General features: G+C 44.8%; 1 protein-coding gene across 3 annotated transcripts; it reads right to left on the bottom strand.

Moving 5' to 3' along the window:
- Positions 1 to 860: 860 nt before the first annotated feature.
- LOC125033500 (peroxidasin homolog pxn-1-like) lies at positions 861 to 11,739 on the bottom strand. 3 transcript variants are annotated; one of them, XM_047625056.1, is made up of 14 exons: positions 11,585 to 11,739; positions 9,028 to 9,504; positions 8,781 to 8,865; positions 8,352 to 8,572; positions 7,851 to 8,045; positions 7,230 to 7,388; positions 6,796 to 6,948; positions 6,383 to 6,510; positions 6,011 to 6,192; positions 5,551 to 5,791; positions 4,748 to 4,881; positions 2,356 to 2,525; positions 1,706 to 1,810; positions 861 to 1,121 (listed from the first exon to the last, which is right to left on the bottom strand). In XM_047625056.1, coding segments are annotated over exons 3-13 (1,611 nt in total). In that variant the 5' UTR covers positions 8,783 to 8,865; positions 9,028 to 9,504; positions 11,585 to 11,739; the 3' UTR covers positions 861 to 1,121; positions 1,706 to 1,784. The 3 variants fall into 3 exon arrangements, with proteins under 3 accessions (XP_047481012.1, XP_047481011.1, XP_047481013.1); XM_047625055.1 differs by having other exon boundaries at positions 11,550 to 11,705; XM_047625057.1 differs by lacking the exon at positions 11,585 to 11,739 and adding an exon at positions 11,498 to 11,568.
- Positions 11,740 to 11,786: the final 47 nt, after the last annotated feature.

Here is an 11,786-nt window from a genome sequence, read left to right as displayed (position 1 = left end):
CAGAAGATGGAGAAACGGGCGGGGAAAAGGGCAGAGGAGGAGGAAGAACGGGCGAAGACTTGTCAAAAGAGAGAGAAAGATCAGACGAGGAGGAAGAGTAAGGGGAGAGAGGAAGGGAAGGCGAGGAGGAGGAAGAGGAGGAAAAGGACAGAGGAGAAGGAAGAACGGACGAAGACTGGTCAGAAGAGAGAGAAAGATCAGACGAGGAGGAAGGGTAAGGGGAGAGAGGAAGGGAAGGCGAGGAGGAGGAAGAGGAGGAAAAGGACAGAGGAGAAGGAAGAACGGACGAAGATTGGTCAGAAGAGAGAGAAAGATCAGACGAGGAGGAAGGGTAAGGGGAGAGAGGAAGTGAAGGCGAGGAGGAGTAAGAGGAGGAAAAGGGCAGAGGAGAAGGAAGAACGGACGAAGATTGGTCAGAAGAGAGAGAAAGATCAGACGAGGAGGAAGGGTAAGGGGAGAGAGGAAGGGAAGGCGAGGAGGAAGAAGAAGAGGAAAAGGGCAGAGGAGAAGGAAGAACGGACGAAGACTGGTCAGAAGAGAGAGAAAGATCAGACGAGGAGGAAGAGTAAGGGGAGAGAGGAAGGGAAGGCGAGGAGGAGGAAGAGGAGGAAAAGGGCAGAGGAGAAGGAAGAACGGACGAAGATTGGTCAGAAGAGAGAGAAAGATCAGACGAGGAGGAAGGGTAAGGAGAGAGAGGAAGGGAAGGCGAGGAGGAGGAAGAGGAGGAAAGGGGCAGAGGAGAAGGAAGAACGGACGAAGACTGGTCAGAAGAGAGAGAAAGATCAGACGTGGAGGTAGGGCAAGGGGAGAGAGGAAGGGAAGGCGAGGAGGAGGAGGAGGAAGAGGAAGAAAAGGGAGGCGTAAGGAATGGGCAAGACAAGGGGGAGGAGGAGCAGGAGCAGAGGAAGGAGGAGGAGAAGGAAAAGGGAGACGTAAGTAATGGGTGAGACAAGGAAGAGGAGGAGGAGGAGGAGGAGAAAGGAGGCGCAAGGAATGGGCGAAGATACTCGTGCTGGGAAGAAGGCAAGGGCAGAGGCTGGGGGTGGAATGGGAGCGGCCTTGCTTCCCTCCAGGCTTCGAGGTTCAGGCGTGGGTGGTCGGAGCACGACGCTTCGGGGTTTCTGCGGAGAGGACATCAGACTGAGTCATTATTTTGTCATTATCATTATTATTATATTTATTTTTTATTTTTTTTACCTTTTTTTTATTGTCTATTTATTTTTGTCATTATTTCGCCATTATTCTTATCGTTTATCCATTTATTCTTTTGTTATTATGTTGCCATTATTCTTATTGACATCATACCATTATTCCTCTATTTTTGTTATGAGAAGGAGGAGGAAGAGGAAAGCAGAAGAAGAAGGAGGAGGAGGAGGAGGAGGAGGAGGAGGAGGAGGAGGAGGAGGAGGAGGAGGAGGAGGAGGAGGAGGAGGAGGAGGAGGAAGAGGAAGGGGAAGGGGAAGAGGAAGAGGAAGAGGGAGAGGAAGAGGAGAAGGAGAAGGAGGAGTATGAGGAGGAAGAGGAGGAAGAGGAGGAGGAGGTGGAGGAGGAGGAAGATTAACAATAGTAATAGCTATAGTAATGAAACTATGATGATAATGACCAAATAAAACAAGAATAATGACCATGGATCTATCAATATGTAAATAAGAATCAACTTGAAAATTCATCAAGTGCTCGACAGACTAACTGCAATGCTACTTACCTGAAACTGTCTTGCAGAAGGAAAGGGTTAATTTGTACGTCTTGGAAGCCGGCGAATTGGCACAGGATGGATGCCAAACTCAGGCGACGAATGACGTAAGTTGAGCTTAAGGGGAAAAGGGGAAAATTGTCAGAAGCGAGAGAGGGGAAAAAAAGGTCTCTTATATTCCCTTTCTCTTTCGTTCTTCCGCCTCTTATATTTCTTTATTTATTCCCTCTTTCCTCTCTCTCTCTCTCTCTCTCTCTCTCTCTCTCTCTCTCTCTCTCTCTCTCTCTCTCTCTCTCTCTCTCTCTCTCTCTCTCTCTCTTTCCCTTCTTCCTCCTCCTCCTCTCTTCCTTTATTTCCTCTTCCCTCCCTCCCTCCCCCTCCCCTCATTCCCACCCTATCCCCCTCCCACCCTCTCCCTCCCACCCTCTCCTCCTCCTTTCCTCCCTCTCTACCTCTCCTCCTCATTCCCACACTCTCTCCCTCCCTCTCCCCCTCCCCCTCCCTCCTCTCTCTCTCCCTCCCCGCCTCCCTCTCCCCCTCATTCCCACCCTCTCCCCCTTATTCCCACCCTCTCCTCCCTCCCTCCCCCTCCCTCCCTCCCTCCCTCCCTCCCTCCCTCCCTCCCTCCCTCCCTCCCTCCCTCCCTCCCTCCCAAGACTCACCCTGATCGAAGGGCAGGACCAACACATCACTCTCGTACCAAAACCTGTCACCGCCCCGCGTGTAGAGGAACTGCCCGCCGATGACGCAGGCGAAGGTCGGCCCCACAAGACCTCGGGGCAGCCTGTACTCCGCCAGGCCTGCGGGGTACAGGTCGATGTCCTCCACTTTCCTGCGAGGAAGCCGAGGGTCGGATTTTCAATTGGAATTGGGGGGGGGGGATATTGGATTTTGGGCCGGCTTGTTTGTTTGTCTCTCTCTCTCTCTCTCTCTCTCTCTCTCTCTCTCTCTCTCTCTCTCTCTCTCTCTCTCTCTCTCTCTCTCTCTCTCTCTCTCTATCAATCTATCTATCTATCTCGATCCATCTATCTATCTATTTATCTATTTATCTATCTCGATCCATCTATCTACTTATCTATCTCAATCCATGTATCTATCAGTCTGTCTATCTCTCTATAATGTATGTATGTCTATTTGTCTATCTGCCTATCTATCAAGCTATCTATTTATCTATCTATATATACATATATATTTACGTGTGTGTGTGTGTGTGTGTGTGTGTGTGTGTGTGTGTGTGTGTGTGTGTGTGTGTGTGTGTGTGTATGTGTGGGGGGGGGGGGTGCATGTATGTATGTATGTATGAATGTACGTATGTATGTATGTATGTAGGTATGTTTGTATGTATGTTTGTATATATATATATATATATATGTACGTATGTATGTGTTTGTAAGTATGTGTATGTGTATGTGTCTTCTTATTCTATAATGTTACATTGTTTCCAATTTCTCATAACTTATTGATTTTACATGTCACATGAAGATCAGAGTAGCCTTTACTTTCTAATACCATGATGAGGAAATGGCTACTTCATGATTAGGTTCGAGATGTATAATGTATAAACAACATTCATCTTGAACGTGTGTGTCCTCGATCCTCGAATGGAACGAAATCAGTGTTTGAAAAAGAATCAAATAATGATTTGACAAATTCACAGTCGGGGTCAGTCATCACAATCTGACTGAAAGAAAACGGTACGTGCCTCTTCAACAGAAAACGAGGGTCTGAAATTGCAAATGTTTATTCTTTTTTTTTTCTTCTTCGGTTCCTCCTCTTCCTCTTTTTCTTTTATTTTCTTTCCCCCCCAATCTCGTCTATCTTTTTTTTCCTCCTCTTCCTCTTCCTTCGTTTCTTATCTGTTATCTGTTACCAAGCCATCACAACCTGACCGAGAGAAAATGGACGTGCTTCCTCAACAGAAAACGGGAATCTGAACTTAAATAGTTATTCCTTTTCAATTCTTCATCTTCCTTTTTTTTTTTTTTTTTTTTCTTACCCAGTCTCCTGATCTTCCTCCTCTTCTTCTTTCCCCCTTCTTATCTTCCTCTACATCCTCCTTCTTTTCTTATCCGTTATCTGTTACGGAGTCATCAAAGTTTTTTTTTATCTCGTTGAACAGGAAAGAAAGATACGAAGAAATATGACTATCGTCGGACGGTTAGCTCAGTAAAATGAGGTCAGACATGGAAAGATGGTCACATTCTAGCCATTTTGGTCGTTTCTTTTGGTACCGTATATATTATATGAATATAAGTTTATTTTCCTATCCAATTATCTTTTGTTTCTGATCTCTAACTCTACCGTGTTGATACTGTGGTAGAAAAAAAATAAAACAATGCAGAAACTAGATTCATTGAAATTGCAGTAAATCTGGTTTATGCATTATGGGATTTCTACCATATAAACATACAGATTGTCAGATGGAGGGATATGAAAATATGCCACTTGCAGAAAAAAGGAAAATCTGAGCTTGGATGAATCTTTGTTAGTGCAACATATCTGGGCGCGAAGGATATATTGCCATAACAATCTCCCAAGATAACGTGTCAGTGAAGACGATCAATCCGTGGGCGTGAATTTTGTATCTCCATCTCCGCCTTCTTCTGTGACATCATGTGAGAGGTTTTTCGTTGCTACACTGTTTTTGGATTGAAGGAATAGAACACTTTCTTCACTCAATGAAATCGCTTATGGGTTTACCTATGGCGACATGCAGACGGACTGCATAAACTATTCAGATAATGATCATTAATTTTTAATGCTAGACCATTTTCGGTTTGATACTGATAATGTGGATTGTGATCATCGAAAAATAAAAAATCATCTTTATTATTTAGCGTTTGTCGGTTTTAGCTTAACAAATGTGTGTATGTGTGTGCGTGTGCGTGTGCGTGTGCGTGTACGTGTACGCGTACGTGTGCGTGTACGTGTGCGTGTGCGTGTGTGCATGTGTGTCAAACTCGAGTACGTGCGTGCGAATATGCCCATATCTGAGCCTATGCGTGCTCCTGGGCCTACGAATCCAACACAACAAGCAAGCCAGACTGCAGCTACCTGTAGAGCAGCTGGAACACGAGAGCGAGGCGGCGCGGCATCACTTGGCTCAGCTGGGAGAAGTCGGTGACCGCTGGCAGCCCACACGCCCGGCGCCACGAGGTGTACCCTTGCAGCCCGTGATCACGCCCTCGCTGGTGGGCGTGGAAAGGGGGGGGGGGGAAGGAAAGGGGTATGTGAATCTCCAAAGGGTAAATAATAGATAGTAACCGATGGGTTCTAAAATTACTTAGGAAGGACAAGAAGAGGAGGAGGAGGAACAGATGATGGTGGGGAGGAAGAAGAAGGAGAAGGAGGAGGAGGAAGAGAAAGCGGTGGCAGCAGCGGAGGAGGAGGAAGAGAAAGCGGTGGCAGCAGCGGAGGAGGAGGAGGAGGAGGAGGAGGAGGAGGAGGAGGAGGAGGAAGAGGAGGAGGAGAGGAGGAGGAGGAGGAGGAGGAGGAGGAGGAGGAGGAGGAGGACGGCCACCACCATGAGCAGGAGCAAGAGGAATAGAAGTAGAAGAGGAAGAAGAAGAAAAAGAAGAGGAGGAGGAGTGGTGAAGAAGAACAAGACCAAGAAAAAGGAGGGGGAGGGGGAGGCGGGTAAGTAGAAAAAGGAAAAGGAGGGTCCGAAGAAGAAGAAGACAAAAAACAACAACAACAACAACAACAAAAGGAGGACCCAGGAAAGAAGAAGAGAAAAGAACAAAAAGAGAGAGAACCAAAACATTTCTTTTATTTCACTTTACGGAACGGCTTGCTGCCTCCTTCCTCGACAAACGAGGAGCAGCTCACACCCAAACCCCGCGAGGAGAGCATCAAACCTGAACATCGAGCGCGTAGAGGTCGGACCCAACGGGGTGTCCGGGTGAAGCTCCGAAGCTGTTGTGAAGCGTCGGGGTGAAGTAGTGGTCGACAGGGTCTGCCGGGGACTCTGTCAGGCCCTTGAGGAATGAGGACGATGCGCGCTCCTCGGAGGATCTGCCCCTTGTAAAGTATTCGATCAGGTTCATGTAGCTGATCGGCCCAACTTTGAAGGATTCCGTGATCATGGAGTGGACGAACCTTTTGGGATTCGGGGACGAGTTCGTTGGTAAAGATGAACGGTAAATGATGAATAAAGCATGTGCGAATAAACACTTTAAGAGAGAGATTAAAAAGGAAGAGACAGAATGCACTCAAGACGTTGGTGGATAAGTGATACAGAAAGAGCCACCGTAACTCGAGACGCTTTCGTGCACTGAATAAGCCATCCCTGTATCCGTGTGGCTTCGTCGGACATACCTGAAAGCCGCGGCTCCGAAGGCGTTAGCAACAGTGGCGTCGATCTCGGGCGAATAACTGCCGTAGTAACCCGAGTTCATGGGATAAAGCTGTAACTCCTGCGCGTATTGACCCAACACCAGGGGCAGGTACTCTCCATAAGTCACGTGTTGGATCATTGCCACAACCAGGCGCCTCGCTTCCTGTCGCGCAGTGGGAATCTTATTCTCTGAATTTTCACAGCGAGTAGTTTCCATATTTGAAGAGGGAATTGCGAGATGTACGCTTAAATATTTTCAAGAATATAGACACATATTAAAGATAACAGTTCTCTCCTTTGCCCCTGTAATAGAAAAAAAAAAGTTTATGAGAAAGAACGTCTTTGAATGATACCTGGAAAAGGGTGTCGTCCTCCCAGTGCGGGTTGAGGACAGACAGTTGTCTTGCCAGATTATTATGGATCCTTAACCAAAGCTGATGCATTGCCCCGAGTGCTGGAGTCACAAGGATTGAGGAATTTCCTGTTGAGAGAGGGGGAGGGTCGTTAGTTGTGGTTATTAGTGATGGTTTCCCCTTACATTTCAAAGGTATTCATTCCAGGACCTCGTTTGTAACTTTCTCCTCTGTATCTCTTTAGCTTTCTCACTTGATATCAATCCCAGTCTTTCTCTTCCTTCCCCTGACCCTTACTTTCCCATTGTCTTTTCCCTTTCCGTTTCCTCTGTTCCTTTTTCTTCTCTATCCCCTCCCGCAACTCTCCCTCTCCGCCACTTCTCTCTCTTTCGCCAAGCCTAAACACTCATTACCTCTAGACTTCGTTAATTCTTCTACTTGACGCTTCCCCACCAGGACTTCTCCTCCACGGAAGGTCCTTCTCTCCTGGGCTTCGACGTTAGAGGAACCATAGATTCCCGAAGCATCGAGGTAGTGTGTTGCAGCGTTGGTTTGCTCTCGATGGCCTGCATGGAAGGGGACAGATGGTTTCCTTAGTCTCTCTCTCTCTCTCTCTCTGTGCGCCTCTCTCTCTCTCTCTGTGTGTGCGCGCACGTGTGTATGTGTATGTGTGTGTGTGTGTCAGTCATTTGGATACTAAATTTGTGTGGTTTTCAGGTAATGTCCGAAACACTTTTAACAACAAAGCGGCCGTTTTATCTACCAAAAAGATAATGTCACAATACCACGAGCTTCCACGCTTCATCCCACTACCAACCACGCAGATATCTCCCATAGGACCCCTTACCTGTCGAACACGTCAGCTGACTGGCCTGCGAGCGCACGAAAGGTAAACAAGTCTTGTTGACGTAACGAAAAAGAGGGTCGTCGCTGACGTCTATAGGCTGACAGTCGTCCTCGGGGCTTGCAGGGGGAGGGGGCTTCATCTGGTCCAAGCAACACGGCCCTGAGGGAGGAATCTACTATAAGATATGCGAAAGAGATAAGGGAGGTAAAGAATACGGTGTGCTACGATGGTATGATACTTAAGCTATGATAGGCTATTTATTAAAACCTTTCACGTATGCTAGATATGGTTTAACAGTGAAGGATAATACTGATACTGATAACGGACAACATTTGGTCTCTATAATTTTACAGGGTTTTCATACACAATTTGGTAAAAGAAATAAACCAGGTCCTTTGATTTAAAAAATGTCTTGTTGGAAATGCCAACAAGAAAGGAGAATAGAACAATTTACAGAAACAACCAAAAATATTTTCAAATCTACTTCCAGACCAAAAATGGGCCACGAAACTCACGAGAGAAGAAACGAGAAGGCTATTTACATCTAACGTCTAAGTGACAATCTTGCTTACCCTCCGGACTGAGTTACTTCCGAGGTGTAAGTGACAGGGCCTTGCTTACCTCCAGACTGCGAGTCGGGCGTGAGACTCATGTCCTCCGCGATGAGTTGAGTCCACGCGGAGACGAGCATGGAAAGCGAGGGCGAGGGTGAGCCGCCGTGCGCCCCGGGTCCTACAGCCTGGAGGAAGGAGCTCACTCGACGAGGAGAGGGAAGACGTCCTTCTTGAGATCCTCCTCCGCGCATGGTACTGTTGCCTGGGCAAAGGAAGGGGAAATGAGGGAATGAATAAAGAAGAAGATGTGAGTGAGGGTGGAAAATAAAGTGGATGATGTGCGGTTGGTGTTGATGTTGACTCTTGTAGGATTTTGCGTTGTATGTAGGAGTAGCTTGTGAGTGATTTATCTATATATGGTAAAAAAAAAATTGCGTAAGAGACATTTTTTTTTAAGGAGTATCGTTTAGTCCATGGTTACAAACTTGTATATCATCACTTAATCCTCCTTTTGATTTATCCCTGATCGTTATCCAAACCCTATCCCACATCCCGCCTTGACACTAACCGTCCTCGTACTCCGGCCGAAGGAACCTGCGGTAGTTAGTGCCACTTTTCCCTCTCGAAGGCAGCAGGAGATTGTTGCAAGAGCCATCGAAACTACGGTACTTGTGCGAGGCTGCGGAGCACGAGGGGTCCATCTTGGTGAAGCAGTTGCGAGGAGGACTGTCTGTGCAGAGGCTCTTCTGAGAAAAGGACTTTTCTTGATCCTCCTTGGGGGTCAGGAGCCTGGAGAAGGAGAAAAGGACGAGAGGAGAGGGAGAAATTAAGGAAATTTAGTGAGTTCAAAATCTTGGAATATTAAAGGAAAAAAAGGTGTCTTCTGGGTGGAATTTCTCAAAAGTCTCTTCGAAAACATTAAAGTCTATACCTATCTGAAAGCTTTATTATAGGATATTTCATAAGATGAATCACTCGTTTTCAGTCATGGACTTACATGAGCGTCTTTTTGGTGATGAGATCTTTCGGGATGTCAATCAGGCTGTTATCTTCACAGGTAGAAGAAGTTCGCACCTTAGGTTCTGCGAGCAAAGCAACGGCAAAGTTGTGGTCACAGGGAAGTTCAAGCTGTGACTTCACGTGAAGTAAAACACCACGGGACTCGTGAACTATACTATCAACAAAAAATAATCAAAGTAGTTTGTAAAGAAAGATGAGAAATTGTTTTTTTTACGGTTACTCACTTTCTTCGTCCTGGAGTTTGATATGTTTAGTGTCTGGGAGAGAACCACTTGCGGGCGATCCCTTGAGTGCTGAGTCCTTCGCTGGCTTTGAATCTGCTGGTTCTGCATGCGCCGGTTTAACATGGGCTCCAGTACACTTGTGTCTATTTCCACTTGGCTCGACTTTAAGCTTCCCACTAACATCCGGTTTAAAATCACTTGGCTTCGCGTTCCCCTGTCTCAAACTTGCTAGTCCAACATCTGCCGGAGCAAAATAGGTTGGTTCCCCTGCTGCCGGTGCGATATTTACCGGCCAGACCCCACCATCTGCCCCATATTCCAAGGGCCAGCCAACTATGTCAGCGCCAGTGAGTTGAGGATCGAACGACCAGCCCAATGTAGGATTATTGTCGAAGGTGGGAAATGAGTTTACAGGTTCCGATGTCCCGTGCGGCCTGACCCTCCGCGCCGTGGGTCAGCGCCATCGCCACCAAAAGCCTGTAATGACAGTGAAATATACTGAACAAATATGTCTTAATGATATGCCCTAATGCAATGTCTTAATGATATATATACTGAACATATGATAGGCCTTAATGATATGCCTTAATGAAATGTCTTAAAGATATATGTACTGAACATATGATGTGTCTTAATGATATGCCTTAATGAAATGTCTTAATGACATATATACTGAACATATGATATGTCTTAATGATATATATGCTGAACATATATGTCTTAATGATATGTCTATCGATCTTTTTTTCCTGTCCGTTTCGTATATGTCTTGACCTCTTCTAGACTATAGGCCTTCCTCAATACCGTATGTCTTATCTGATCAAATACAAGATCTTAACGTCCGTAATTGTGATACTGGCATGCTTACTCACCAAAGCGCCTTTATGAATCTATTCTTTCAAAACCTGACCTTTCAAAATCTTTAGTACGTTGTATCTTCCGCTTATCAGTTCATCTATATATTTGCATATGTGTGCCTATGTAGAAGCGTTTGAATAGATAATTAGATAGGGAGATAGAGAGAGAGATTAATCTGTCTGCCGGAGGTTCAAAAGATGAATCAACTTTTGAGAAACATTATTGTAAACGCTGGAGTAAAACTTCTCAGACGAAATTGAAGTGGGAAAAAAAAAATTGTAGCAGTTTATGTTATTTATTCCAGGACTCGATGTTCTCTCCTGTTCTTTCACAATATTTGTCATTATTGGACCATTCGTGTTCTTTTATATTATTATTATTATTATTTAATAATTAAGTTCATTATAGCATATACTTTCAACCTCAATAGCCGTATTTGATGGCGATATTAATGAAGGTAACCAAAATATAAATTACTATGTAATTCTGACATTTCCCTCTCTTTTTTCCAAAACTGGAATCCAAATTCGGACTGATAATTGGTATAATGAAAACAGTTCTTGTGTTTGTGTAACGGCTTGCACTTTTTTAACGTTATCTTCAAACTATTTTTTTCATGTCTAAATCCCGTGAGAAAAATATAAAGGAAATTATATAGGAAATTATTATATAAAGCATTCACCGTATATAAAGATAAACATGCTTTTATGTGTGTGTTTTTGTTTTTCGTTAAATTCCATAAGAATTCTCTTCAGACAAAATATATGGTGCCGGCGCTATTTCACTATTCATCAGTAGATAACAATAATAAAAAAAATCTCTAGAAGCCATTCCTTACTACAGATTCCACCATATATTAACAAGACTTCGCACGCAATGTAATATCCTCGCTATATTTTCCACGGTTATTGAATCCTATTTTAATTAATTTTTAAAATCAAAGGACCTGGTTTATTTATTTTACCAAATTGTGTATGAAAACCCTGTAAAATTATGTAGACCAAATGTTGTTCGGTATCAGTATCAGTATTATCCTTCACTGTTAAACCATATCTAGCATACGTGAAAGGTTTGCATCAACAGCCTACCATACCATAAGTATCATACCATCGTAGCACACCGTATTCCTTACCTCCCTTATCTCTTTCGCATATCTTATAGTAGATTCCTCCCTCAGGGCCGTGTTGCTTGGACCAGACATGATACAGTATACATCATACAACTTTACCCTGAATTCTATCCATCGTCGCATAGTTCTCAGACATTCGACGTCCTCGTCATGCACAATATTTTCATCCATTCACCATACATCGCTTAATCTAGCCCTTCGACTCACAATACTTCTACCAGTCACTATACTCCCTCACTCACTCGTCATACCTCCACCGCCCTTCACTATACATCCTCACTACCTTGCATGTTCACTCTATATATTCCTCAGACACAATATTCCCACCATATACCCTCCTTCGTCACAATACCTTTACATATATCCTCGTTTAACGTTAGAGTCAGAAGACATTCACACTATTCCCCACCATAGTTTTACTGCTCATTGGAAATTACTCACCATAACTCTTTAACCACTCACCATAATCCTACCATCACTCACCATAACATTACTGCCACAATAACTAGCTCACTATACATCCTCCTCAACTCACCATACCATCGCCATCGTCACCATTTACGAACTGACCATGAAATTCTCACGCCACTACGCATGGTCCCGCGTTGTCTTTGAGCCGTTTTGACGCCCTGTTGCAAAATGACACGTCTGGAACTCACACGTGTTGCAAAGTCTTTTCTTGTTTTAAGACTGTTTGGAGAAAGAGAGAGAGAGAAAAAGAGAGAGAGAGGGAGAGGGGGAGGGGGTGGTAGGGAAGTGGTAGCGAGGGGTA

The sequence above is a fragment of the Penaeus chinensis genome, chromosome 16 (genome assembly GCF_019202785.1).
Source record: "Penaeus chinensis breed Huanghai No. 1 chromosome 16, ASM1920278v2, whole genome shotgun sequence".
In the NCBI taxonomy this organism is placed as follows: domain Eukaryota; kingdom Metazoa; phylum Arthropoda; class Malacostraca; order Decapoda; family Penaeidae; genus Penaeus; species Penaeus chinensis.
The sequence above is the reverse complement of the archived record's forward strand: the minus strand, read 5'-3'. Positions and strand labels throughout refer to the sequence as shown.

What these genes read in the sequence shown, in the direction of transcription:
- LOC125033500 (XM_047625056.1), bottom strand. An exon ending in TTCGGAGCCGCGGCTTTCAG is followed by an intron (nt 5,792 to 6,010) that starts GTATGTCCGACG and finishes GAATCCCAAAAG; the next exon opens with GTTCGTCCACTCCATGATCA. An exon ending in GTGTTCCAGCTGCTCTACAG is followed by an intron (nt 2,526 to 4,747) that starts GTAGCTGCAGTC and finishes GCTTCCTCGCAG; the next exon opens with GAAAGTGGAGGACATCGACC.